This window comes from Pan troglodytes, chromosome 2 (genome assembly GCF_028858775.2).
Source record: "Pan troglodytes isolate AG18354 chromosome 2, NHGRI_mPanTro3-v2.0_pri, whole genome shotgun sequence".
Lineage (NCBI taxonomy): Eukaryota > Metazoa > Chordata > Mammalia > Primates > Hominidae > Pan > Pan troglodytes.
Window position 1 is genome coordinate 53,864,098 of NC_086015.1, and position 27,955 is coordinate 53,892,052.

The window sequence follows — 27,955 nt, forward strand, 5'->3', positions numbered from 1 at the left end:
TTTTTTTTTTTTTTTAATTTTATTTTACATGAAAATCTTCCATCCTCTCCATACATCCCATGCTATCCTCCATTCCCCACCCTGCTTGGCCCAGGCTATGCCTAGAAGCAAGTCAAAGGCAGGTAGAAGCTTGGGCTGAGGCTGCCTGAGATGCCTCAAGCACTCTGGTCCACAGAGACAGTCAACAAGTGACCGTGGTCTCCAGGCCCAGAAAGAGTCTGACCACATCTGATCATGGCTATAAACAGGAGCCTGGCAACAGGAGCAGGACCTGCTGACAGGATCAGTGGGCTGGTCATGTCAGCTCCCAGTCGTAGGAGTGGGGCAGGGTGAGGGCAGGAAGAGCAGTCTCTGGGTGTCACACTCACCCTCACCTGTTTGTCTGCCCTTACGCCTCAGGCTGGTCCCGAAAGTGGGGCTCTGTCCACAAAACCCCTGCCTGGACAGTCCTTGACCTACAAGTTGCAGGCATGTGTCTGGCCATTGGTCAGACTCACTGTTCTCACGACCACAGGAAGGTGTCCAGCTTGGCCTGGGAGAGAGAAGGCACTGTCTTCACCCTCACTCTCTGCTTAGCCTTGGTCTTGGGCTTAACAGGCAATGGGCGGATCATGACTGTGTCAGTCTGGAGGAGCTGTCAAGGAAGAGGCATGGAGAAAGGACTGCAATGCAGGGCAAGAAAGGCTCAGAGCCGGGGGTGGGCGGCCCTGATACACAGAATGAGGCCCAGCACTGCACACCTGAGGCTGTTGGCACTGGCAGGCTGGGGGTATAGGTGAGGCATAGTACGGGCTCCACAGCTCAGCTCAGCTCAACATCACGGGAAAAGGATACAGGCTGGATGAATTTTGTCCGGCCACCGAGCCCATCGAAGCCTGTCCTTACCTAGGGTGGAAGGAAGAGATGAGTGGGCCAGGCTAATGGGCTGGGGGGCTGGCCACCCATTTCTACCCAAGAGGGCTGGCTCCTGCCACTGTGGGAAGCCATACTCACCACATCTTTGCTGCAAGAGGACTCTGACCTGGGCCTCTTGGGCTGTTTCTGGCCCAGGATGGCATTCCGGACAAAAATAGGGAAGGCACCAACCAGTTCCTCATCTGGCTCTCCTGCACAGCTCTGGCCACCCAGTGAGAGCTGGGACTCCTGCAGGGAAGACCCCAGGGCCAGACTTGATGAGCTGGATGTCAGCAAAGGAGGGAGGGTAGTGGTGGTGGAACAAGATCAGGATCTCTGATGCCTCACTAGGAGGCAGGAGGGATAATGAGTAGAATCCCAAGGGTGGCTCCGAAGTACCTCAGTCCTGGACCAGGAGTGACAAGGCTCTGGCAAGACCGTGCCCTCCCAAAAGTCCAGTCCTGCCAAAGGTTAGACTGTGCTTCTTCTAGAAAGCTCTTACCTTCCTGGGGCCTTTGCATATCTTCTTGGGGACATCCTGAATTGGGGAGCTACAAGAATGAGAGAGAAGGCAAGGGGTAGGTAAGCAAGACATGGGGGCAGGTGAACCAGGCTCAGCACACGCCCCTTGGGGAGTTACCATGTGGCACTGCTGCTGCCATGCCTGCATTCTGGGCAAGGCACCTCAGTGATCCCACCCCAAGTGCAGGTCTGTTAACAGCTGGACAGCCACAGCCAGTAGGGTGGCAGAGACAGGGATGACTGGGGATGACTGGACCATGTCCCAATCCTGTGGCTTCCACTCAAGGCCAAATTCCAACGCTCCTCAAGTCCTCGGGCACCTCACCATGTCCCAGGCTCTATATGGGGCTGAAGAGCCCAATCAACTCACCACCCACGGGAGGAAAGCCAGTCATGCCCTGATACGAGCAAAAGAAATTTAATGAGCTCAGGCCTAGTCCTGTCTTCCCAGAGAGGGGACACTACCTCCACGAGAGCCTCAGTAAGTTAGCCTTTCAGTAAAGTAGCCCACAAAATCCTCTCAGAACACAGGGCCAAGCCATCTCCCTAGAGAGTGTGTCTAAGAAGGGCCTGGGGCAGAATAGCGCATGGCCCCAGGCCCTGGTCTCCCAATCCCAGCCCCAGAGCCAGAAACTGTATTTCCATCCAATTCCTGGGGAACCCAGCAGCTGGATACCCTCTCCTGGCATTTTCCCTGGTGGGTGAGAAGATGGTGATCTAAGGCTGGCCCTGTGGCTTCTCAAGCCATAAGGACAAGAGTGGGATCAGGGCCTGGTGACTGACTCCTCTGCTCCTGCCCTAACGGCCTGTGGTAAGGCTACATGACAACCAAGGCTCCAGGAAGGACGAGCTGAGTTAGGGACTCAGAACTTCACTACCTCCTTTACTACCTCCACAGGCCATGAAGGTGGTGGAAATGTCTCTGAAAGGCCTGGCAGCCTGAAGACCCCAGGTGTCCACCTTCAACCTTTACAGCGGAAGAGGGGCAATGGGAGGAAGCCAGAGTACACAGCAGACATTGACAGGATCCCTGAGGACTACAGCCCACGGGTCCTAGGTTTGTTTCTCATTGCTACCAGGCCTCGCCCTCTACAACAGGGTTGCCCATGCCCCCTGAGGTTTGGGAGGTAAGACAGCCCAGCTGGCTTGCCCTCTTGCTCCCTTCCACCTCCACTGTCTAGCATCTCAGTTTCTTTCTCTTTCTCTTCTTTCTCTCTGTACAAAGTCTTTGAAAAAGAGGAAACCTGCCCAGCCCTTGACCAGCCTCACCTGAACAGTACCTGTATGAATGAGTATAGTCCTTGTCTCCACAGTGAATTACACTTGGCAAACCTGGCCAAGGAGACAGCCTCCCTTTTTCTGGTCCCACTGTACCCCAGAGCAGGTTCCACCTGCCCCACTGGAATTCCAGACAGCTTCTCATGCCTGCCCCTGTGGGTCACCCCCTTGGGTGGTAAGGCCCTGGGCTCTGTGGTTTGAGATGATCCTCCCTCAGGCATGAGCCTCAGAGGCAAACATAGAAGAGGAAGTTCAGAGTCCCTCGCTCAGGACTCTGGTGGGCAGGCCTTCAAGGTATTGGGAGCACCCTCTCCAGCCCAGACCCACCCCTTCTGGCATCACTGCATTCTCTCTAACTTGCATTCCAATACCTTTGCCTTAAAAGGTGATGGTGAGGAATAATGAGACAAGAGAAGGGGTTTGCACAGATTGAGTGCTCAGGTGAGGGAACAAGAGGTAGCTGGAACCAAAGCCATGGCCAAGCCTAGGCAACCCTCACTGCCCCATCAGCCACTCAGAGCTAACAGCACAGGGCCTGCAGAGCTGTCTTAGCTATCCCCCTACCAGCCCATGGACAGTGCCAGGGACTATCACTCACTGTGACTTCTCTAGGCAAAGTTTTTTGTAGTAACCATGCTGGGAGCTGGAGGGCCGGGCTGGGGGAGTATCCACATCAAAGGTAGCATTGAGATCAATATCATCACGGAAGGATGGCCGGCGGAGCTTCAGATTCACCTCCACAGGGGCTGGGCTGAAGGCAGAGATGACCTGGTTACTTGGGGCCACAGTGGTAACCCAGGACAACAGCTCCTGAAGCATCAGAGATAACTCAGCTCCAGGGACCTGGAGCCCACTCCTGACTCAAGGCCACCCCTCAAGAAAGCCCTACTCTCGGCCAGGCACAGTGGCTCACGCCTGTAATCCCAGCACTTTGGGAGGCCGAGGCGGGTGGATCAAGCGGTCAAGAGATCAAGATCACCCGGGCTAACATGGTGAAACCCCATCCTACTAAAAATACAAAAATTAGCTGGGTGTGGTGGCTTGTGTCTGTAGTCCCAGCTACTCGGGAGGCTGAGGCAGGAGAATCGCTTGAACTCGGGAGGCAGAGCTTGCGGTGAGCCGAGATCGCGCCACTGCACTCCAGCCTGGGCGACAGAGCAAGACTCCATCTCAGAAAAAAAAAAAAAAAAAAGTTTAAATTTAATTTAATTTAAAAAGCACACAAAACTCCATGTATAGTGCAATTACGTGATTTGGCACCCCCCCACCACTCCCACATGCAGAAAAAGGAGAAGGAAATATTCCACATGTCAACCGTAAGTACCTCTATGGTAACTCCCTATTTTCCAAATTCTCAATGAGTGTGTTTTTACTTTTATAATGCGGGGTGGGGGGGGGGAGTGAAGTTTTATTCTATTAAAAACTACAGCCAACAGGATTCTTCCAGCCCACCCAGACCTGGCAGGGCTCCCCACCTCCTGTCATACAAAGAGAACCCTGGGGAATGGCAAGGGTAGCTCCAAAGATGCCTTCTCTCTTTCCTTCCTCAGGAACTTTTCAGAGCTGCACCACAATCCCACTTCCACTGGGGTGTACACATCAGAGGGAGGAAGGCTACCTGCATTGATTTGGGTGGCTAAGCAATCCAGGCAGCCTGGACTATTTCTTCCTTTCCCTGTCCAGGACCCTAGAAGCTCTACTTCTGTCCCCGCCTGCAAGTTAAAATGAAGACTGCACAAACCCACCTCAAACCAACTCTAGGCTGGCTGCTTTGCTTCCTCCTCTGGGAACCACAGCAGCCAGGACCACTCATGCCAACTTTTTTGCAGTATCCATATTCTGCCACCATTTACCAACCCCAGCAAGTTGAGGCTCAGGTTAGGAAAGGTAAACTCAAGAGGCAGGCAGGATCTCGCTGGGTCCTGTAAATTTTACCCTCCAGGTGGCTCAAGGCAGGACTTTCTACTCCCAGCCATCCCCTAAGGCGTTGCCTAGTGGTGCCCAAGCTCAAGGCAAGCCAGGCTTATTCACTTGCACCTCCTGGTCATCCACAACACTAAACTCAAGACTCAGGAGGTTCTCACGGTGCCTCCCTCACTCCCCATATCCACATCTGGATCATATGGACACATTTCTTCTCCTCTTAGACTGTTTCTTTTTTTTTTTTTTTTTGAGACGGAATCTTGCTCTGTCACCCAGGCTGGAGTGCAGTGGTGCGATCTCGGCTCACTGCAAGCTCCGCCTTCCGGGTTCAAGCCATTCTCCTGCCTCAGCCTCCTGAGTAGCTGGGGCTACAGGCGCCCGCCACCACGCCCAGATAATTTTTTGTATTTTTAGTAGAGATGGGGTTACACCGTGTTAGCCAGGATGGTCTTGCTCTCCTGACCTCGTGATCTGCCCACCTCGGCCTCCCAAAGTGCTGGTATTACAGGCATGAGCCACCGCGCCCGGCCTTGTCTTAGACTGTTTCTATATTCTTCTTCCTTTATGAGCTTGAAGCCTATTTCCCTTTCTGCCAGGGGTCCACTTTCTTTCCTTCCCACTTTCTGTTTGTCCTACAAGGAGAAAGAACCTAGGGCTTAGTAGTCCTTCCCTCACTGGTTGAGGCTGGCTTGAGGCCCTCCTGAGTGACACTATCACCCTTGGGACACCCACCCATGGTCAAGTTACAGGGCTTCATGCCAGAGGCCTCAGGGAGCCAGGCAAGACACTCAAAGCTCCCCTTTCCAGAACAGAGCTAAGGCCTTGAGCAGCCCATTGCCTGCGTGGCATGGGATTAGTCAACATCTCCTCCATGAACTCATGGCTCCTGGCGGCCTTACCCTACCCTAAGGAAAGGTCTCCCTGGCTGTCTCTAGCCTGGAGTTCAGGGGCCCTTGGGGCCCATGAGAGAGATCTTCCTAACATTGACTCTGTAGTTGGGGGTGGTGGCTACATGCTGATGCCTCCCTAAAATGACAGGTATGAAGGGTAATCCTACTGCAACAAGTAGAAGGGGCAACCACCATCAGCCCCCAGAGATTTCCAAAAAATTCTGGGAGACAAAGCATGGCCAGGGGACAAGAGACTGACACAGCAGCCAGAATCCACAAGGAGGGGGTCCATGAAGGAAAGGGAGGGCCTTGCAAAAGCATTAAACAGGCCTGAAAACTGGAACACTGATGAAATTGTGAGCTTGGCTCCACCCCATCCTAATCTGCATTGGTAGAACACTAGGCAGTTAGGCTGCTGCCCTGGGCCAATAAATAGAAGAGCTTTTCTCAAAGACACTAAACAAACTATGTACAATGACCTAGGGCAGCCAATATTATTGGACCCAACAGTAAAGCCTTCTGCATCCTGGGTTCAGGTAAGACTCAACATGATGCCAGCAGTCTGCACATCCCCCCCAAACCCTACCCACATAGGTTGGCCTCCAAAGTAGCCAAGGACCACCAGGTATGGGAGGGGAGCCCAGGAAAAAGTCCATGGTGCACAAATACTGACTCTGAGACAAACAGAAATATGAGACCATAAAACAAGAACATGATGCTTTGCAAAACAGACATACTCAAAGAGCAAGAAAGAATGCTTGCAAATTTAAAACATGAATACTGCCAGGCACAGTAGCTCACGCCTGTAATACCAACAATTTGGGAGGCTGAGGTGGGAGGATGGCTTGAGGCCAGGAGTTCAATACTGACCTGGGCAACATATTAAGACTCTATCTCTACAAAAAATAAAATTAAATAAATTAACTGGGCATTGTGGCACATGCCTGTAATCTCAGCTACTTGGAAGGCTGAGGTGGGAGGATCCCTTGAACCCAGGGGGTGGAGGTTGCAGTGAGCCGAGATCGTGCCACTGCACTCCAGCCTGGGCAACAGAGCAAGACCCTGTCTCAAAAAAAAATTAAATATGATTACTGATTCAGCCCTAAAAAGGAAGAAAATTCTAATACATGCTACATGGATAAACCTTGAAGACATTATGCTAAGTGAAATAAGCCAGTAATAAAAGGACAAATATTGTATGAGTCCACTTATATGAGGCTCCTAAAGTAGTCAAATTGATAGAGACAGAAAGAATGGTAAGTGAAGGAGCTGAGGAGAAAGGGGAAAGGGGAGTTATTGTTTAATGGGTATAGAATTTCACTTTGGGAAGATGAAAACATTCTGGAGTGGGATGGTGGTGATGGTTGCACAGCAATTAAATGTACTTGATGCCACAGAAATGTACTTAAAAATGGTTACAATGGTGAGTTTTGTTTATATTTTACTACAATAAAAAATACTGCTGCAGTAAAAAGTTATAAAAATTAAGAAGCTTCTTAAAAAACTTAAGAAACTTCTTGACCGGGCACAGTGGCGCACACCTGTAATCCCGGCACTTTGGGAGGCCGAGGTGGGTGGATCACAAGGTCAGGAGATGGAGACCATCCTGGCTAACACGGTGAAACCCTGTCTCTACTAAAAATACAAAAAGTTAGCCGGGCGTGGTGGCGGGCACCTGTAGTCCCAGCAACTCAGGAGGCTGAGGCAGGAGAATAGCGTGAACCGGGGAGGCGGAGCTTGCAGTGAGCCGAGATCGTGCCACTGCACTCCAGCCTGGGCTACAGAGCAAGACTCCACCTCAAAAAAAAAAAAAAAAAATTCTTAATTTTTTTTTGTTTTTGTTTTTGCGACAGTCTCGCTCTGTCATCCAGGCTGGAGTACAGTAGCACAATCCTGGCTCACTGCAACCTCCACCTCCCAGATTCAAGCCATTCTTGTGCATCAGCCTCCCAAGTAGCTGGGATTATAGGCGTGTACCACCACACCTGGCTAATTTTTGTATTTTTAGTACAGCCACCATATCCAGCCAGAGATTTATTAATTTTCCTAATTTTAAATTAAGAAATGGTGGTGGCTGGGTGTGGTGGCTCACACCTGTAATCCCAGCACTTTGGGAGGCCGAGGTGGGAAGATCACTTGAGATCAGGAATTAAAGACCAGCCTGGCCAACATGGTGAAGCCCCATCTCTACTAAAAATACAAAAAACTAGCTGGGCATGGTGGTGCGTGCCTATAATCCCAGCTACTGGGGAGGTTGAGGCAGGAGAATCTCTTCAACCGGGAAGCGGAGGTTGCAGCAAGCCAAGATTGCACCACTGTACTCCAGCCTAGGCAACAGAGCAAGACACTGTTTCAAAAAAAAGAAAAGAAAAGAAAAGGAAAAAGAAAAAGAAAAAGCAAAGCAAAGCAAAGCGGTGGCTCACGCCTGTAACCCAGCACTTTGGGAAGCCCAGGCAGGAGGATCGCTTGAGGCCAGGAGTTCAAGACCAGCCTGGACAATAAGTGAGACCCTTCCTCTACAAAAAATTAGTTGGGCGTGGTGGTGCATGCCTGTAGTCAATCCCAGCTACTCAGGAGATTGAGGCAGGAGGATCACTTGAGCCCAGGAGGTGGAGCTGCTATGAGAACAGCGAAAATTTACTGAAGTTTACCAGCTTCTTCATCAACCTCTCCCCTGGATACTGGAAATGTTCTACTAGACCAGATTTCCAAAGTGGTTGCTTCAGATGGTTTCAACCAGATCAACTGTTGCCATGGAGAGATGGATTCCTGGAGCTTTCTACTCTTCCATCTTCCTTGACATGACTTTTTTTTTTTTTTTTTTTTTGAGACAGGTCTCACTCTGTCGCCCAGACTAGAGTGCAGTGGCGTGATCATCACTTACTGCAGTCTTGACCTCCCAGGCTCAAGTGATCCTCTCACCTCAGCCTCCCGAGTAGGTGGCCCAAGAAAACTTAAGACTTCTTCCAGACCTCTCTAGTAACACATTAGCAGTCACAGGAGAAAGGTAGAGGCAGAGTCTTTGAGGTCACTTGTAGTTGTGAGGGTCTTGCCATCAGAACACAAAGAAGACAGGGCAATGCTGTTGCTAAGGATTCAACAACTATTTTTGAGAGCTTGAGGCTATGAGTTTAGAAGAGGCTGTGCCTAGGCTGGGCATGGTGGCTCACGCTCGTAATCCCAGCACTTTAGTCCCAGCTACCCAGGAGGCTGAGGCAGGATCACATCACCTGAGCCCAGGAGGTTGAGGCTGCAGTGAGCTGTGATCACACCACTGCACTCCAGCCTGGGCAACACAATGAGGCCCTATCTCAAAACAAACCAACCAACAAACAAACAAACAAACAAACACAAGAATAGACTGTGCTGGTGCTGCCTAATGCCTAGTTAAAAGAAGGGCTTTTGCTAAAAACAAACAGACCTGCCACTGTAATTTTTTTTTGTTTTTGCTTGAGACGGAGTCTCTCTGTCACCCAGGCTGGAGTGCAGTGGCACGATCTCGGCTCACTGCAACCTCCACCTCCCAGGGTCAAGCGATTGTCCTGCCTCAACCTCTCAAGTAACTGGGATTACAGGCGCCTGCCACCACACCCAGCTAATTTTTGTATTTTTAGTAGAGATGGGGTTTCACCATATTGGTCAGGCTGGTCTCGAACTCCTGAACTCAGGTGATCCACTCACCTCAGCCTCCCAAAGTGCTGGGGCTACAGGTGTGAGCCACCACGCCCGGACTTTTTTTTTTTCCAAGAGAGACGGGGTCTTACTCCGTCTCCCAGGCTGGAGTGCAGTGGCACAATCATAGCTCGACTCTTGGGCTCAAGTGATCCTCCTGCCTTGGCCTCCTGAGTAACTAGAACTACAAGTGTGTGCCACCATGCTTGGCTAAGTTTTAAGTTTTTTGATACACGGTCTCACTATGTTGCCCAGGCTGGTCTTGAACTCCTGGACTCAAGCAATCCTCCCACCTTGGCCTCCCAAAGCACTGAGATTACAGGTATGAGTCAATGCACCCAGCCAACCACTTCAATATTTATGCCCAGAAAAATACTGGAGACAAAAATGAATGAAGTCATCCTCATGTGGCTTGATGAGAAGCCCAGCCCAGCTTACAGAAGAAGGCTTGTCAAGTTTAGTGTCCTGCTGGCCTGAAAGCCAAGGGAGACCATTGCTGTCCTCCCTGTACCAAGATGGGCTGCAGGCCCTGGCATGAAGCTTACTCTGAATGAGGTGGGCCCGTCCCCAACTGGGAGCTACAGACCAGATTCTATAATGTAGTATATAGCTGGTGGGCTGTGGGCTTAGCCATCTAAGCTCCCAGCTCATCTATCCCACTGGAACATAAGCTCCAAGAGAACAGAGAAGGTCTGCCATGCAGTGGGCACTCATCAAGGACCTGCTGTAGGAGTCCAGGCCTTCCAGCACCCTGAAGAGGTAAAGAAAGTAAACAAAAGCAACCAGGCATGGTGGCTCACACCTGTAATCCCAGCACTTTGGGAGGCCCAAGTGGGCAGATTGCTTGAGGTCAGGAGTTCAAGACCAGCCTGGCCAACATGGTGAAACCCGTCTCTACCAAAACATACAAAAATTAGCTGGGCGTGGTGACACATGCCTGTAATCCCAGCTACTCAGGAGGTTGAGGCAGGAGAATCGCTTGAACCTGGGAGGCGGAGGTTGCAGTGAGCCGAGATCGCACCACTGTACTCCAGTCTGGGAAACAGAGTGAGACTCCATCTAAAAAAAAAAAAGATTAAAGACTGGGCTGGGCGCAGTGGCTCACGCCTGTAATCCCAGCACATTGGGAGGCCGAGGCAGGTGGCTCACGAGGTCAGGAGATCGAGACCATCCTGGCCAACATGGCAAAACCCCGTCTCTACTAAAATACAAAAAATTAGCCAGGCGTGGTGGTGCGCGCCTGTAATCCCAGCTACTCAGGAGGCTGAGGCAAGAGAATCGTTTGAATCCAGGAGGCGGAGATTGCAGTGAGCCGAGATAGTGCCACTGCACTCCAGCCTGGCAACAGAGTAAGACTCCATTAAAAAAAGAAAAAGGAAAAAAAAAAAAAGACTGGGGCCACTGACAGGAGTTGTGTGCTTTCCGTCTGGGTCCTTGCTGGGGACTTCCGGCAGGCAGGAGGTAGCCTTGAGGATGCTCTCAGCTAGTCTGCTTCTGTGAAACTCTCAGGAGCAGAAATGGATGCCCATGCTTGCAGGGACACCAATCCTTCTGCCTCGTAGCTCCCTCTGCTGGCAGCTTTAAAGCACGCACTCCTGGCACTAAGGGAATTATTTTACAGTGGTTTCATATTTGTTTCAAAATCTGGGGTGGACAGATAAATGTGGGGAGCTACTCCATAAACAGGATGCCCCAAGACAGTCAGTGCTTCTGCCCTATTCTCAGACCACTTCTAGGTCCTCTGGCCTTCTCTGGCCTCTCCGTGTCAGAGCCTAATTTGCTTCAAGGCTGCTTGCCAGCTAAATGTTGGCTGGCTCCCAGGGCAGGCTGTCTGCAGACATCAGGTCCACAGAGGTCACCCACCCCACCAAAGCCAGGAGGAGTAAAGACTGTTACCAGAAAGCTCTCCCACCTTGTGACCCCTGTACCGCCCAAGGCTCAACAAACCTCTCTAAAACCAGGCGGTCGACAGTCTCACTGGCCACTGGTGGCAGGTTCAAGGTTTCCTGCAGCATCGTTAGCTTCTTTTTCAGGCTCTTGGGGAGGGAAAGAAAAGTGTGTGAGAGAAAGGCTGAGGCATCAAGTCCGGAGATAATGCAGAGGACATGAGCAGCATGCATGAAAGGCCAGCCCACTGGGAACAGAGCAAGGCCTGATACCTCATCATTAGGCTCAGGAGGCCAAGCCCCAGGTAGAGCCCCTCCTCTGATAAGGGACCTCAGGGATGTAAGTGCAGGACAGACTATGAGGGAAGACTCATGGTTCTGTCTGCCCTCTGTTGAGGAGGCCCAGGCTCCAGTCTGGACCAGGGCCAAGGGGCACACCCTGACCCAGGAGGATGCAGGGGCCCAGAACCACCACTGACTGGTGCAAGGGTCCTGGGCAGAGATAGCCCAGCCCTGCTCTGGGAGGGCACACAAACCACCCCTCATTCCTTTCAAGCCAGGGATGTCCCTCACCATGATTTCCTTGTCAGCACTCTGTAAGTCCTTCTGGGCTGACTTCAGTTCTAACTTGGCCTGATCCAATTCAGAGTAGACTGTCTGCAACTATAAGAAAGTGTAGGGAATGAAAGACAAGCCAAGTGGTAGCCTTGTGCCCTGCCCCCTCCTGCTGCTCCCCAGGGAGTGATCAAGGTAGCCCAGAAGAGACTAGAGACATGGGCAGAGATCCCAGCTCTCTGAGGCTAGGCTTCAGTCTGGCAATGCACATCCGGAGCTGCCTAGAAGCAAAGGCTGCTTCCTGCATCCTGCAGCCTGTGGATGCACCATGCCAGAAGTAAAAGCAGCTGTGCTGACCGAATCAGGTTCCAGGAGCCCTCCTGGATGTGGTACAAAAATAGGCCTCTGACGCTGTCACATTTGAGGCCTGTGCTCTCCAGCCAGCTGAGAGGTACCCAGGAGCCAGGAAGAGCAGAGGGGAGCATCAGTGTCCACATGTTGGGGGATACCTCTGTGATCTGTCCACCCCTAGTGGACAAGCCACATATTCAGGCCAATGCCCAGTAAGGACTGGTAACAAATCTCTGTAAGTCCTCCAGCTGCCCCAGGGAGTCAGCTGTGCCATCAGGTCCCATGGCCTTGCTCAGGAGACCAGAGTGAACATGACAAAAGGAGAGCCACTTCTCCTTCAACCTCTGTTCACTGCTAAGTTACCTTGCTTCTGGAGGAAAACAAATCCTTCCTCAGCTTGTCAGCCACCTCCCCTGAGGCCTTCCGTGCCTCTTTTAGATTCTCGTACTCTCTGCAATGTGGCCATGGAAAGAGATGCCAGAAAAGAATACCTGCAGGTCAGACTGAGCCACAGCACTAATCTAACACAAAGCACTGCCCAACCCCTCAACTCACTCTCATTCCTACTTTGACACCTGAGCCCAATAAGTACCAGGTGGCACTGTGGAGGGTCCTGCAGAGAATGCAAGGAAGTGACTATTTCCTCCTGCCTGTCCTGCAGGCACTGGTGACTTGAGAGGGCATGCAGAAAGCCCCAGTCTCACTAGGGGGCTCCCTAAACCACCTGGTCTTAAAGGAGGCATCTTGGATCCTCTATGCCTCTCAGCTAAGTGGCCCTCCACCCTTCCTGCCAACCTTACACCCACCAGAGTGAAGAATATGAGTAGAGTTTGATCCAAGCCAGGCAGGATCATAGTGCTAATGGGGAACAGGCTCTACATATCAATCACAATGGGGCTTATAGCCCAGAGAGCTAGGTCAACTCCCTTAGAAACAGCACTTAAGATTCACACTAAATCCTCAACAATCCTATGAGGCAGGTCTACTACTATTTCCATTCAGGAAGTTGAGGGTCAAAGAGGCCAAGAAACTGGCAGCAGGCCACATAGTTGCTGAAAGGTGGAATCAGGGTTCAAACAAAGGCAGCATGGCTCCAGAGTTTGCCCCTTAGTTCCATCTGCTTTACAAGAGATGGGGAGCAATGACACGGCTGGGGCCCCATGGCCTATCTCCTGTGTTTGCTGAGAGGGGCCACAGTACGCACTTCTTGAGAGACACACAGTACACAGCCAGCTGTTCCACCGCTGACTGTCCCACACCCATGTCTCGGATCATCTCCTCCACCTCAGGGCGCTGGCTCTGGAGTAGAAGCTCAATCCTGAAAAATACACCCAGCCCACGGCATTTGCAATCTGGAGGCTGATGGGTAGGTACCCAGTGCCGCTCTGCCTTCCTTTGCTGCCGTTGCTAAGGTAACAGGCTAGGCTGCTAGGATGCTTTAGTAGGTGGGTGTGCCCAAGGAAAGGCCCTGTGGCAGAGATGAGCATAGCTCCAAGGATGCTGCTGAGAAAGAAGAGGTGCTGAAAGAGGGTCTCAAGGTCAGGGATTTCCTGGAGAGAGGTTCCTGGAGGGAAAGACCCACCAGGTCATCTGGCCACAGGCAGCAGAGACAGGGAGGAATGTGGCAAGGGCTCCCATTCCTTGGAATGGTGGAAGAGTTCATAGAGGCTAAGATCTGTGCCCACACCCAGCTGACCTGAGCCCTCCATGGCCTATGGAGATTTGAGCCTCGGACATGACCCAATCCCACTCCCTGCTGCAGTCCTAAGAACTGTACCACTTGCAGGCCCTGGGGGCAAAGGCACAGTGCAGGACCCAGCTCCAAACTCACTGCTCCATGGTCTTCATCTTGCTCCTGAGCCGGCGGGCCTCCTCTTGCGCTTGTTTGGTCTCATCCTGCTGCTGCTCTAAGTACTTCATCTGCTTCTGAAGAGCAAATACACCCATACCTGATGCTTGGAGGCCCTCAGGAGCCACTGCTAAAGTCACTAGGAAAACTCTGCTCCAGAACTCTCTGCAGCATATGTTTTGAAAATGCTGATAACCATGTACTCCCAAACCCCAGGAGGTAAAGCTCCTGGGTCCCACTCTCGCTTGTGCTTCTTCTTCTAAAAGGCTCTAAGCCAGCTGCTTCTTCACCTCCCTGCCTGCTTCCTCCTGAAAGGTATCTTACAGTAGACACAGCCCACTGCCAGCATTTACAGGCCCACTGTGGGCTGCCAAGGTCCAGTGGTCTGGGCCTCATGGTACATGTTGTACACCTGTACATGGTACAGGTGGCTGAAGAAGTCCAGAGCACAAACCCAGGCCTCACCATCCAACACCCAGACCCATGGACAGTTGCCAAGAATGAATAATTGAGCCAGGGGAAGCTGGCCAGGCTGCCTTCAGCCTAAGACCACTTGTCTCTGACCTGAGAATACCATGAGAGACTCCTGCTCTGCAGCCAGGTGCCAGTTTGCTCCCTCCCACCAGCCAGACCATGTGATCCAGCCCAGCCCCCAAGCAGGAACAGAGACAATGAATATCCTGGGGCCTTGTCTGTTCACAAGGATGGCTCCCTTTCCCTTTCAAATGGCATCCAGCAAGGACTGCTCCTGCCTACAAGGCCAGAATATCAATCGTGGGTTCAGATCAATCGCCTCTCATGCCCCTTGGAGAGCAAGAGGCTCACCAACCCAGGCTGATGCAAAATTCATCTGGGTCTAAGGCTGTTCACTCTGCAGACTTTGATCTGGCTGGTCAGCTCAGCACAGCTGACTTCAAAGGCCCTTGCTCCTCCCTAGGATGCTGTTTGATCTGGCTCAGGAGAGCAGCCCAGCCAAGGACTAGAGTGCTAATGGAAGGTTCTTCAGGCTGGCCTCATCAGTAGAGTATGAACCACTTTCGGAAATATGGCCCAGCCTCACTGAGGTCTTAGTTGAGCATCCCCTCTGTGAGGTACTGGGAAGGCCTTGCCTCTTCAAACTACCTAGTACAAAACCCACAAGTATAGCCAATATGGCCCTTTTCTTATGGGATGGATGGATACAGTATGGAAGGTCAAGGGGAAGAAGTGATTTGCCTCTATTTTACAACTCCCCAAACCAAGGTGTTGACTGGAGCAGAACCAGAAGATAAGCCCAGAATGGGGAGTCCAGCTCTGGGGCAATACCTCCCTATGAATTCTGTACCCATAAAACCTGAGGACCTACTTTCAGTGTGGAGCACAGCATCTCGGCCTTGCCCAAGGCCTGCTGCAGAGATACCACAGTAGCATTGCGTTCTTCCAGCGTATCCCGCAGAGTGTCGATGATGACCTGGCTGTCTCGTTTCTCCTTGTCTGGAGCAGGGGTAGAGGGCGGAGGAAAGGGAAAGGCCTGTCCATCCATCAGCAGAAGAACTTGGGCCCTTGGCTTCAGTGCCTCATCCCTTAGGCAGGTGAGAAACAAGGCTCAGGCCTGAAAGCTGGGTGGCCCGCTTCTTTCTCTGGGATGTGCCAAACCAGAGAAGCTGAGCCAGAGCCTTCATTCAGGGAAAAGCCCACCTTCTGCTGCTTGAACTACTTAGGAAAATATTTTACTGCCCATTCCCTACCTGCCATGGGTCCAGTTAGTTCATCAACCCAGGACTCAAGCAGGTTCCAGCCAAACTCAGCAGCTGAGCCCTCTCCCAAAGATATTCAGTCCCATCAGGTAACCCCCTCCCATCTTGGTTCCTGGGCAAGAAGCTGCACTCAGAGACAAGAGGCTCACCTGGTCTAGGTGAACAGCTTCAGTCACCTCCCTTCCCTCTCTTTTTCTGCCCACCACAACAGCTAGCAGGACTCTTGGACATACAAAGCAGGGAAAGGCCCTGGCTCTCCCAAACGGTTTGAAACCTTCCTCCTAGGGCCCCCTTCCTCCAGCATCCAAGTCAGGGGCTTCCCAGCACCCCTCGTCTCTTGCTAACTCACCTTTCTGGGAAAGCTGGGCTCTGATATTGTCCAGTTCATTCTGAAAGGCAATACCCACAATAAGCAGCAGGAAAGCATCAGAGCTGACCTCCACGTGGTCTCCCATAAGGCTGTGGGGAGCCCCAGGATTGAACAATGAGGCCTTCTAGGGCATGAATCCTGCAGTGCCTCAAGGCCAAGCTAAGCTAACAATGGAAAGATAAGCACTGCTGTAGCTCTATGTGCCCTTTTGAAAAGTAGGTAAGATGGAGGAAAACAATCTCAGGGGCAAGGCCCCAGGACAGGTAAAGAGGTAGAATAGTGGAAGGGAAGTTAAAGTAGGGCCCCTGTGATCAGTCTCCATAGCAGAAGTTTCTATCACTTCCTTGGCCTCAGTGCTCTATGTTGGTCTCATTCCCTCTGGGCATCAGCTGACTCACCAGGGACACACAACAGGAATGGCCAAGGACCTTGGGCGACTACTCCTCCTCTCCACCCTGGGTCTTCCTGACTCATAGTCGACTTTCCTCCAAGCTCTGAACTGGCTCTGTGTACCACAAACCTTCCAGACCTAGTATCCAATGGAGGTAGCTATGCCAGGACAGCTTTGTACCCTGGATGAAACCTCCCATGTGTCTAGTCTCTAACTAGACTATTGTGAGGATCAAGTGAGCCTCTCAAAGCCCCTGCAAATGTTTCACAGCCATGCCACAGAATCATTGAGAAGCTGTGGCAGAATTGAACCCAGTTCCTGTTCAGGATGCCACAGAACTCAACATCCGCATGAGCAAGAGAGGTGCCTGCTCCATAACAAAGAAATCCAAGGTTTTACAAAACTGAAACGCTTGACCAAGGGTCCAGGGTGGTAGCTAGATGGAATCCAGGCAAACCTTACTGTAGATCACTTGTCTAAGATCAACAGAAGACTCAGAATTTCACATGTGACCAATAGTATGGCCCAGGCCCAGTGGGTAAACAAGCCCCTACTGTCAAACTCTCCACCTAGGACTCTGGGGGCAAGAGCTTCTGGTGGCTGGGCTGGTTAGCATAGGCTGAACAGCTGGGAGTGGAGGTGGTGGGTAAGGAAGAGCATGCAAGGGCTGCCTGAGAACAGATAACAGGCCATGGCTGCTGCACCACTACCCATAGTCCCCTGACTTCTTCCACACTCCAGCAGGGGCTTCCAAGCCCTTGCTCCAAACTACCCAAGATGTTGCTACCTGTCTCACAAACCTGACTTTGAAAGCTGGAAATAAATGAAACTGCCTTTGTTGCTTTCATCACAGGGAAGACACTACTTAAAACTGGGAGCAGTTACCATGACGATGAACATGCTTGCTCTAAGCACAAAAGCTCCATGTTCCTGAAGCAGTGAGGTTCCAAGGACATCATGACACCCTGGGGCCAGAGCCAAATGAACTCTGATCTGACAGATACCCAGCAAATTAACCCTCAGAGTCCAGGGATCATTTGTGAACCCAAATCCAACTTCCTCAAGAGTTCTCTGCCAACGCAGCCTGCTTGCACACAAAAAAAGCTAAATTTTAGATTAGGAGGGGAAGCAGTTAGACATATAGGAGGGAAACTACCCACTTTCCCCTAATATATCCATTCCCACCTGAGCTGCAAATCTTGATTCCAAGAGCTCTGGTCTGGGGAAGGCCCAGGCATCTGACTTTATACCAAGCTCCCTAGGCAATTTTTTTTCTTTTAACTTTTTTTATTTAATAGAGATGGGGTCCCATGTTGCTCAGGCTGGTCTTGAACTCCTGGGCTCAAGTGATCTGCCCACCTTGGTCACCCAAAGTGCTGGGATTACAGGCGTGAGCCATCACGCCCAGCCTCCCCAGGCAATTTTGAGGCACAGGCAGGCTAGGGAACACTGAATCCAAAAATCTCCCGTGGCTGGGGAGTAGAAGAGTTTTCTAATCTGTCACTAACTGTCCAAGCAGCAAAGTAGGCTGTACAGGATGGCTGTAGGTTCTTTAAAAGATGAGGAGACAAGACCGCAGGAGAGAATTCAGGTTGGAATTGACCTGAAATCCCAAAGGGAGGGTTTACAGTCAAGCAGCTCCCCTCTTCCCTCACAGTGCATTTCTCTGATGACTGTGTCTCATCACTTGTCCTCTGATTTTTGTGTCCCCACCTTGAAAACTGTGCCAAGTCTCACCTCTATAACTTCATCTCCATATTCCAGGAACCCTCCACTTATGTGGAAATAGAAAGTGAACTCCCAGGCCAGGCACAGTGGCTCATGCCTGTAATCTCAGCCCTTTGGGAGGCCAAGGTGGGAGGATTGCTCGAGCCCAAGAGTTCAAGACCAGCCTGGGTAACATAGCAAGGCCCTATCTCTATAAAAATTTTTTTTTATAAATTAGGGCTGGGCACGGTGGCTCACGCCTGCAATCTCAGCACTTTGGGAGGCCGAGGTGGGTGGATCACTTCAGGTCAGGAGTTCGAGACCAGCCTGGCCAACAAGGTGAAACCCCGTCTGTACTAAAAACACAAAACTAGCCGGGTATGGTGGCACGCGCCTGTAGTCCCAGCTACTCGGGAGGCTGAAGCAGGAGAATTGTTTTAACCTAGGAGGCAGAGGTTGCAGTGAGCCAAGATCACGCCACTACACTCCAGCCTGGGTGACAGAGTGAGACTTCATCTCAAAATAAATAAATAAATAAATAAATAAAATAAAAAAATTAACCGAGCATGGTGGTGCACCCCTACAGTCCTAGCTACTAGGTAGGCTGAGGTGGGGAGATCCCTTGAACTCAGGAGTTTGAGGTTATAGTGAGCTATGATTGCACCACTGCACTCCAGTGTGGGCAACAGAGTAAGACCCTGTCTCTAAAAAAAGAAAAGAAAAGAAAAGAAAAGAGAGAAAAGAGAAGAGAAGAGAAGAAAAGAGAAAAAAGAAAAGAAAAGAAAAAAGAAAAGTGAACTCGCACAAGGCTTGGAGTTCAGTAGAATCAGATAAATTCTGGGTACCTTTAAGAATTCTGCATCCAAGACATTCTCCTCCTCCTGGGCAAGATCAAAGAAGAGCTTATTGATAATGGTTCTTTTGCCAACCTGGATGGGAGAACAAGATAAGAGTATGATTGTGTAGCTGGGTCATGCGCAAGGAGGAGAGTGTTGTACATGGGTCTGACTACCTGCCTGACATGCATGTCAGGCCTGTTCTCAGACCTAATTTTTCAAAGTACATCCTTTAGAGTCAAAAGACCTCTTTACTCCTGCAGGTACCCCAAGTTGGGGCTGCTGGTTTCGTGGTCACTGAAGTCATATTACTACAGACCTACATGGTTAAGTGCTCAAAAGATACCTGAACTCTAGGTGCGGAGTCACTGATGAAAAGACAGGGAAGGAGGCCAGCCAAATCTACCCAAGTGAAAACTGGCCCAGGCAACAAATCCATCTGCCAGCTACCTGTGGGTGTAAGCAGACCTCCCAAACACTCAAGGGCACAAGTGAGGCTCAACTGGCCTTAAACCTGGAGGGTCCAAAAAAGGTCAGAGATATTGCAGTTTCAGAGCTCTTTTCACATTCCTGCTCTCTGCTAAGGAGATCTCTTCAGTTGAGGTGGTCCCACCCCAATACTCTCACCTGGATTCGGCACTGTGGGCAGGTCCGACTTGGTGCTGTCTCAAACCACTGAATTAGGCTGGAATGAAAAGCAGAACAATAGACTGATGAGCCCTGGTTTGTCTGGGGACATAAGCCAGGCAAACATTCTGACCACGAAAGGGTCTGTCCTGCTCCTCCTTGACCCAATGCCTGCCCAAATAAGAGGACAGTAGCATAGGCAGTTACAGCACCTCCCGCAAGGCCTGATGGGTACTCAGGACTCCAACCAGCTGGCCCTTTTTTTGGCCCTGTTGGCTTGGCCAAAAGCTGTCCTTTAGGCAACATTCTGGGCTTTGACTGGGGTTGGGAGAGATCATAGTCAAAGCTCAGGGGCCCTCAGAGATGAGGACTCTGATAACATCCCCATTTTAAGCTGGAATCCCAAAGACTACACTTTCAAGGTAAGGATCAACCAGAAATAAAAGTAAGTAAGGGTACAAAAATAAAGTTAGATATAAGGAATAAAATCTAGTATTTGATAGCACAACAGAGTGACTACAGTCAACAATAATCTACTGTACATTTTAAAGTAACTAAAAGAATAGGAATGTTTGTAACACAAAAAAATGATAAATGCTTGAGGTGATGGCTACTCTGTTTACCCTGAAGTGATTATTACAGTGTATCCCTGCATCAAAATATCTCATAAACCCCATAAATATGTATACCTACTATGTACTCATAACTTTTTTTTTTTTTTTTGAGGTGGAGTCTTGCTCTGTCGCCCAGGCTGGAGTGCAGTGGCACGATCTTGGTTCACTGCAAACTCCGCCTCCTTGGTTCAAACGATTCTCCTACCTCAGCCTCCCAGGTAGCTGGGATTACAGGCATGCGCGACCACGCCCAGCTAATTTTTGTTTTTAGTAGAGACAGGGTTTCACCATGTTGGCCAGGCTGGTCTTGAACTCCTGACCTCAAGTGATCCACCTGCCTCAGCCTCCCAAAGTGCTGGGATTACAGGTATGAGCCACCATACCCAGCCATAAAATTTTTTTAAATTAAATTTTTTGTTTTTTTGTTTTTTACAGAATAGAGGCAGAGTCTCACTGTGCTGCCCAAGCTGGTCTCAACTCCTGAGCTTAAGTGCTCCTCCCACCTCAGCCTCCCAAAGTGCTGGAACTATTGGTATAAGCCACTGTGCCCAATCAAAAAAATTTTTTTAATTAAAAAAAAAAAAAGTGGCCGGGCGCAGTGGCTCACGCCTGTAATCCCAGCACTTTGGGAGGCTGAGGCAGGCAGATCACAAGGTCAGGAGATTGAGACCATCCTGACTAACATGGTGAAACTCCATCTCTACTAAAAATACAAAACATTAGCCGGACGTGGTGGCAGGCACCTGTACTCCCAGCTACTTGGGAGGCTGAGGCAGGAGAATGGTGTGAACCTGGGAGGCGGAGATTGCAGCGAGCTGAGATTGTGCCACTACACTCCAGCCTGGGCGACAGAGCGAGACTCCATCTCAAAAAAAAAAGTAAGTAGTGGTAAAAGCAAAACACAGCCGAGCTTTGCATCATCTATGCAGGTGGTCCAGCAAAGCTCAAGCCTTAAACTTTAATTAGTCTCCTACTAGTAGACTCCCCTACTCCTAGGGACCAGGGAGAAACTAAGTCCTCTCTGGAAAATGATACCATCATCCTGGCCTCAAATATTCCTATAAGTACATTTTCTTTTCTTTTCTTTCTTTTTTTTTTTTTTTTTTTTTGAGATGGGGTCTCAATCTGTCACCCAGGCTGGAGCGCAGTGGCGTGATCTTGGCTTACTGCAACCTTCGCCTCCCAGGCTCAAGCAATCCTCCCACCTCAGCCTCCCGAGTAGCTGGGACCACAGGCGTGCACCACCATGCCCAGCTAAAATTCCCATAAGTTTTCAAATACCATGTACAACATATAATCAAGAGTAACCAGGCGCAGTGGAATACTACACAGCAAGAATAAATGAGTCTACAACTAAGAACAATATTATGAATAAATCACAAAAACATAACACTGAGGAAGAGAAGCCAGACACAAAAAGTTATATTTTGTATGATTCTATTTACACAGAGTTTAAAAGTAGGCAGGCCAGGCCCAGTGGCTCACGTCTGTAATCCCAGCACTTTGGGAGGTCGAGGCGGGTGGATCATGAGGTCAGAAGTTTGAGACCAGCCTGACCAACATGGTGAAACCCCATCTCTACTAAAAATAGAAAAATTAGCCGGGTGTGGTGGCGCACGCCTGTAATCCCAGCTACTTGGGAGACTAAGGCAGAAGAATCGTTTGAACCTGGGAGGTGGAGGTTGCAGTGAGCCGAGATCACGCCACTGCACTCCAGCGTGGGGGACATAGTGAGACTCCGTCTCAAAAAAAAAAAAGTAGGCAAAATCCATCCATGTTCTCAAAGTCAAGACAGTAGCTATCTTAATATGGGGAGGTGGAGGGAGGTGTTGGTAGGGGTTGGAAGAGCATATAAGGAGGTTTCTAGAAGGTTTCTAGAGCTGATAATAGTCTGCTTTTTTTTTTTTTTTTTTTTTTTTGAGACAGAGTCTTGCTCTGTCAGCCAGGCTGGAGTTCAGTGGCACGATCTTGGCTCACTGCAACCTCCGCCTCCCAGGTTCAAGCAATTCTCCTGCCTCAGCCTCCCGAGTAGCTGGGGTTACGGGGTGCACGCCACCATGCCCAGCTCATTTTTATATTTTTTTAGTAGAGACAGGGTTTCACCATGTTGGCCAGGCTGCTCTCAAACTCCTGATCCACCCACCTCGGACTCCCAAAATGCTGGGATTACAGGCATGAGCCACCATGCCCGGCCAATAGCCTGCGTTTTCCTGTTTTCTTTTTTTTTTTTGGTGGGGGGACTTTCGAGACAGGGTCTCACTCTGTCACCCAGGCTGGAATGCAGTGGAGCAATCATGGCTCACAGCTGACTCTACCTCCCAGGCTCAGGTGATGATCACCTCAGCATCCTGGGTAGCTGGGACCACAGGCACATGCCAGTATGCTCGGCTAATTTTCTGTGTTTTTAGTAGAGATTTCATCATGTTGCTCAGGCTGTTCTAGAACTTCTGGGCTCAAGCAATCTGCCTACCTCAGCCTCCCGAAGTGCTGGGATCACAGGCGTGAATCAACACGCCCAGCCATACCGTGTTTCTTGATCTGAATTCTGGCTGCATAGGTATGTTCAATTTGTAAACATTCTGTAAGCCATATACTTAGAATATGTGTACTTTTCTGAACTATATTATACTTCAATTTTAAAATGTTCTTTTTTTGAAATGGGGTCTCACTCTGTCATCCAGGCTGGAGTGCAGCAGCACAATCATGAGTCACTGCAGCCTCAACCTCCCAGGCTCAAGCGATCCTCCTGCCTCAGCCTTGCAAGTAGTTGGGACTGCAGGCACAGGCCATCATGCCCAGGTAATTTATATTTTTTTCACTTTTTTGTAGAGATGGGGTGTCACTATGTTGCCCAGACTGGTCTTGGACCCCTGGGCTCAAGCAATCCAGCCACCTCCCAAAGTGCTGGGATTAAAGGGGTGAGCCATCATGCCTAGCCAAAAAAACACTTTTTTTTTTTTTAAGACTGAGTCTCGCTCTGTCACCCAGGCGGGAGTGCAGTGGTGCAATCTCGGCTCACTGCAACCTCCGCCTCCTGAGTTCAAGCGATTCTCCTGCCTCAGCCTCCCAAGTAGCTGGGACTAGAGGCGCCCGCCACCATGCCCGGCTAATTTTTTTGTATTTTTAGTAAAGACGGGGTTTCACCATGTTAGCCAGGATGGTCTCGATCTCCTGACCTCGTGATCCACCAGCCTTGGCCTCCCAAAGTGCTGGGATTACAGTTGTGAGCCACCGTGCCCAGCCAAAAAAACATTTTTTTAAGTAAACAGGTACACAAGAGAAAAAAGCACTATGAAAACAAACCAGAAGAAATGCCCACAAAGACTTTAGGTAGGCCAGGTGCAGTGGCTCACGCCTGTAATCCCAGCACTTTGGGAGGCCGAGGCGGGCAGATCACGAGGTCAGGAGTTCAAGACCAGCCTGGCCAACATGGTGAAACCCCGTCTCTACTAAAAATACAAAAATTAGCCAGGCACGGTGGCGAGCGCCTGTAATCCCAGCTACTCGGGAGGTTGACGCAGGAGAATTGCTTGAACCCAGGAGGTGGAGGTTGCAGTGAGCCGAGATCGGACCATTGCACTCCAGCCTGGGTGACAGAGCGAGACTCTACCTCAAAAATAAATAATAACACAGGATAAAAAAGTTAATGGAATAGAGGCAATATATGAAGAGATAATGGCTGATAATTTTCCAGAACTGATTAAAGAAATTGCTCCACACGGCCAGGCGCGGTGGCTCACGCCTGTAATCCCAGCACTTTGGGAGGCTGAGGCAGGCAGATCACGAGGTCAGGAGATCAAGACCATCCTGACTAACACAGTGAAACCCCATCTCTACTAAAAATACAAAAAATTAGCTGGGCATGGTGGCAGGCGCCTGTAGTCCCAGCTACTCGGGAGGCTGAGGCAGGAGAATGGCGTGAACCCGGGAGGCAGAGCTTGCAGTGAGCCAAGATCGTGCCACTGCACTCCAGCCTGGGTGACACAGCGAGATTCCGTCTCAAAAAAAAAAAAAAGAAAGAAAGAAATTGCTCTACACGTTAAAGAAATCTAATGAATCCCGAGCAGAATTTGTAAAAAGAAATTCGGCCAGGCACAGTGGCTCATGGCTGTAATCCCGGCACTTTGGGAGACCAAGGTGGGAAGATCACCTGAGGTCAGGAGTTCGAGACCAGCCTGGCCAACATGGTGAAACCCTGTCTCTGCTACAAGTACAAAATTTAGCCGGGCATGATGACACATGCCTTTAGTCCCAGCTACTTGGGAGGCTGAGGCAGGAGAACTGCTTGAACCAGGGAGGTGGAGGTTGCAGTGAGTTGAGATTGTCCCACTGTGCTCCAGCCTGGGCAACAGAGCAAGACTCTGTCTCAAAAAAAAAGAAAAAGGTAAAAAGAAATTCATATTGGATACACTATACTAAAACTGCAGAAAGCCAAAATCAGAGAAAATTCTAAAGGTAATGAGAGTCTGAGAATAAAGTTCCAAAGTATGCTTAAAGGAGTAACTGATAAACTAAAATCTGACTTCAATAGCTACAACGGAAGCTAGAAGTTGGATAAGGGCCGAGTGTGGTGGCTCACACCTGTATTCCCAGCACTTTGGAAGGCCAAGGCAGGAGGATTGCTTTAGGCCAGGAGTTTGAGACCAGCCTGGCTAACATAGCGAGACCTTGTCTCTAAAAACAATAAAATAAAATAAAATAAAACAGATGAAAAAAAATATACCATGCAGTCACCAAAAGACAGCTGAAGTGGCTATACTAATAGCAGATAAAATGGACTTTAAATTAGACAAGATAGGCCAGGCACAGTAGCTCACGCCTGTAATCCCAGCACTTTGGGAGGCCGAGGTGGGCGGATCACGAGGTCAGGAGTTTGAGACCAGTCTGGCCAACATAGTGAAACTCTGCCTCTACTAAAAATACAAAAAAAATTAGCCAGGCGCAGTGGTGTGTGCCTGTAATCCCAGCTACTCGGGAGGCTGAGGTAGGAGAATCACGTGAACCCAAGAGGCAGAGGTTGCAGTGAGCCAAGATTGCGCCACTGCACTCCAGTCTGGGCCACAGAACGAGACTCCATCTCAAAAAAAAAATTAGACAAGATAGACTTTGAATTAAAGTTACAAGAGACAAAGAAGGACAAAGAAGAACATTTAAAAAAAGTTCAATCCTGCAAGAAGAAACAATTATAAACTCCAGCCTGAGCGACACAGCACGATCCTGTTTCAAAAAAAAAAAAAAATTATTCCAAACAAAAACTTTACTTAAAAACATACAATTGGCCGGTCGTGGTGGCTCATGCCTGTAAACCCCAGCACTTTGGCAGGCCAAGGAGGGTGGATCACTTGAGTACAGGAGTTTCAAACCAGCCTGGGCAGCATGGTGAAATCCTGTCTCTACAAAAAACAAAAATTAGCTGGGCATGGTGACATGCACCTGTAGTCCCAGCTAGTTGTGAGGCTGAGGCAGGAGGATCGCTTGAGTCCAGGAGGTCAAGGCTGCAGTGAGCAGAGATTGTACCACTGCAGACCAGCTTGGGCAAGAGAGCAGGACTCTGTCTCAAAAACAACACCAACAAAAAAAATACCACACATACACACAATTAAAATATTCAACAATAACGTAGAAGTGGGAAGAGAATGTTAGTATTCTAAGCTCTTTGAGTTGCCTGGGAAAATGAGAAAGGTGTTGATTAACCTTGAAATTGGTAAGTTAAGGATACATACCTTAATTTCTAGGATAACCACTTATAAATGGAAATGGGGTATATAACGACCAAACTAACTGCGGGAAAAATGGAGAAATACAGAATATTTAACCAATTCCTACCAAGGCAAGAAAGGAGAGAATAAGATATAATAGGCAAGACAAAACAGAATCGACTAAAGACAATATGTTTACTCTTTATTTAATCAGTAATTGCAACAATTTTAAGTAGACTAAATGGTCCAGTTAAATACAAAGATTATCAGACTGGATTTTTAAAAGTCCAACTAAATGTTGTTTTCCAAGGCTGGGTGTGGTGGTTCACACCTGTAATCCTAGCACTTTGGGAGGCAGAGGTGGGTGGATTACTTGAGTCCAGGGGTTCAAGACCAGCCTGGGCAACATAGCAAGACCCCATCTCTACTAAAAATACAAAAAAAAAAAATAGTCAAGCATGGTGGCAGGCGCCTGTAGTCCCAGCTACTTGGGAGGCTAAGATGGGAGAATCACCTTAGCCCAGGAGGTAGAGGCTGCAGTGAGCCGAGATGGCACCACTGCACTGCAGCCTGTGTAACAGAGTGAGACCCTGTCTCAAAATAAAATAAAATAAAGATCTTTGCAGTAAGCTAAAGTACTTTTTAATATATAAAAAAAAAATAAATGCTGTTTCAAGGGATACATGTAAAACACAAGGACACAGAAAAGTTTAAAGTAAAAGGATAGGCCCTAGCACTTTGAGAGGCCAAGGCGGGTGGATCACCTGAAGTCAGGAGTTCGAGACCAGCCTGGCCAACATGGAGAAACCCTGTCTATGAAAAACACAAAAATTAGCTGGGCGTGGTGGCGCACGCCTGTAATGTCAGCTACTTGGGAGGCTGAGGAAGGAGAATCACTTGAACTCAGGAGGTGGAGGTTGCAGTGAGCCGAGATCACGCCACTGCACTCCAGCCTACACGACAGGAGCGAGACTCCATCTCAAAAATAAAATAAAATAAAATAAAAATAAATAAAGTAAAAGGATAGAAGAAAATAGAGTAGGCAAACAGAAAATAAAGTCGAGTACGCTTAGAGGCGAGCTTAATTTCTAGTCTAACCAAACAGCAGTGGCTCCCTCAGCATGGGGCTCAGGCTGTCAGCAACACAGGCCTAAACAAAGCTTTGCAAGTAAGCCAGCAGCCATCAGCGTCATGCCTGCCTTTCTGCTTCCTAGGGCCTTTAGCCCCACAAGACCCTGTGATTATTATCACCCACCATTCCCAGGGGTAACGCTGCCTTATCTCTTTTGCTAGGAGGTCCAAACCGGCCTGTCCACATCTGCTAGGGGAATCTTTCCCCACTAGCTGTACACTCAACAGAATGGCCCTACACGGTCAGCAGGACCCCTGGATAGGGGAGCATCTCCTTGCCTTCCCCATGTTAAACGGGTTTGCTGACATGGCGAATACATTGGGGTGTCTGGACAGTGAGATGACTCTGGGTAGAATAATTCCAAACCATCAAGTAAGGCACAGCAAACTCTCTTGGGTAGCCAGAAGCCTAGCAGGTTTCTATCTGGAAGAAATAAAAGGACTTGTTGATGTGGTGAAAGCTCACCCTTGCCCAGGCTAACGGTTTTGAAATCACATCTGTTTGTATAGGTGATCAAGGAAGCATCTATCTTCACTGAGCCATCTTAGTCCCCCTCAGGCTTAGCTCAGCTATCACCTCTACCAGAAAGCCTGTCCTGACCCACTTCTGCCCAGGTTGGGAAGCTCCCGTGGGGCCTCGTCTAGGAGGAAGGTTCTCATCACTTGTCTGGATTCCGGGGTTGGACCGCCTGGAGGCCCGACACCTCACGGCCCTGAAGCGGTACCCGGGCAAACACCGGGCCCCAACACTGCAGTCACTCACCACTGCAAGTGGAAGGTGTGGCCGCAGTGGATGGCGGCCACGTCGCGGGAGTGATCGAAGAAGTCGGAGCAGATAGTGCACAGAGCACGGATAGGCATGATGGCTGGACTCAAGGGGCCCAGGCAGCCAAAGAAACTGCTACAGGTCCGGCTTCGTAGACGCGCCCCCGCGCCTCCGCTTGCTTCAAATTTGGCTCCGCAGCACGACTTCCTGGAGCGGGCCGGAAGTGACAACACAAAACTTTGGGCGGAGCGTGAATAC

The 27,955-nt window shown here is 49.8% G+C and overlaps 1 protein-coding gene across 4 annotated transcripts; it reads right to left on the reverse strand.

Moving 5' to 3' along the window:
- On the reverse strand, positions 1-27,952 carry TRAIP (TRAF interacting protein). Of its 4 annotated transcripts, XM_016941117.3 has the most exons (15): positions 27,695-27,952; positions 19,488-19,545; positions 18,870-18,953; positions 15,906-15,945; positions 15,166-15,293; positions 13,803-13,897; positions 13,176-13,289; positions 12,335-12,422; positions 11,639-11,728; positions 11,127-11,215; positions 3,293-3,445; positions 1,397-1,445; positions 994-1,143; positions 835-885; positions 1-625 (listed from the first exon to the last, which is right to left on the reverse strand). In XM_016941117.3, exons 1-15 carry the CDS (start codon positions 27,790-27,792, stop codon positions 503-505), a joined length of 1,410 nt encoding a protein of 469 aa, XP_016796606.2. In that variant the 5' UTR covers positions 27,793-27,952; the 3' UTR covers positions 1-502. The 4 variants fall into 4 exon arrangements, with proteins under 4 accessions (XP_016796606.2, XP_063661868.1, XP_016796607.2 ...); XM_063805798.1 differs by lacking the exon at positions 3,293-3,445 and having other exon boundaries at positions 27,695-27,924; XM_016941118.4 differs by lacking the exons at positions 19,488-19,545; positions 27,695-27,952 and adding an exon at positions 19,207-19,402.
- Between the last annotated feature and the right edge of the window lie 3 nt (positions 27,953-27,955).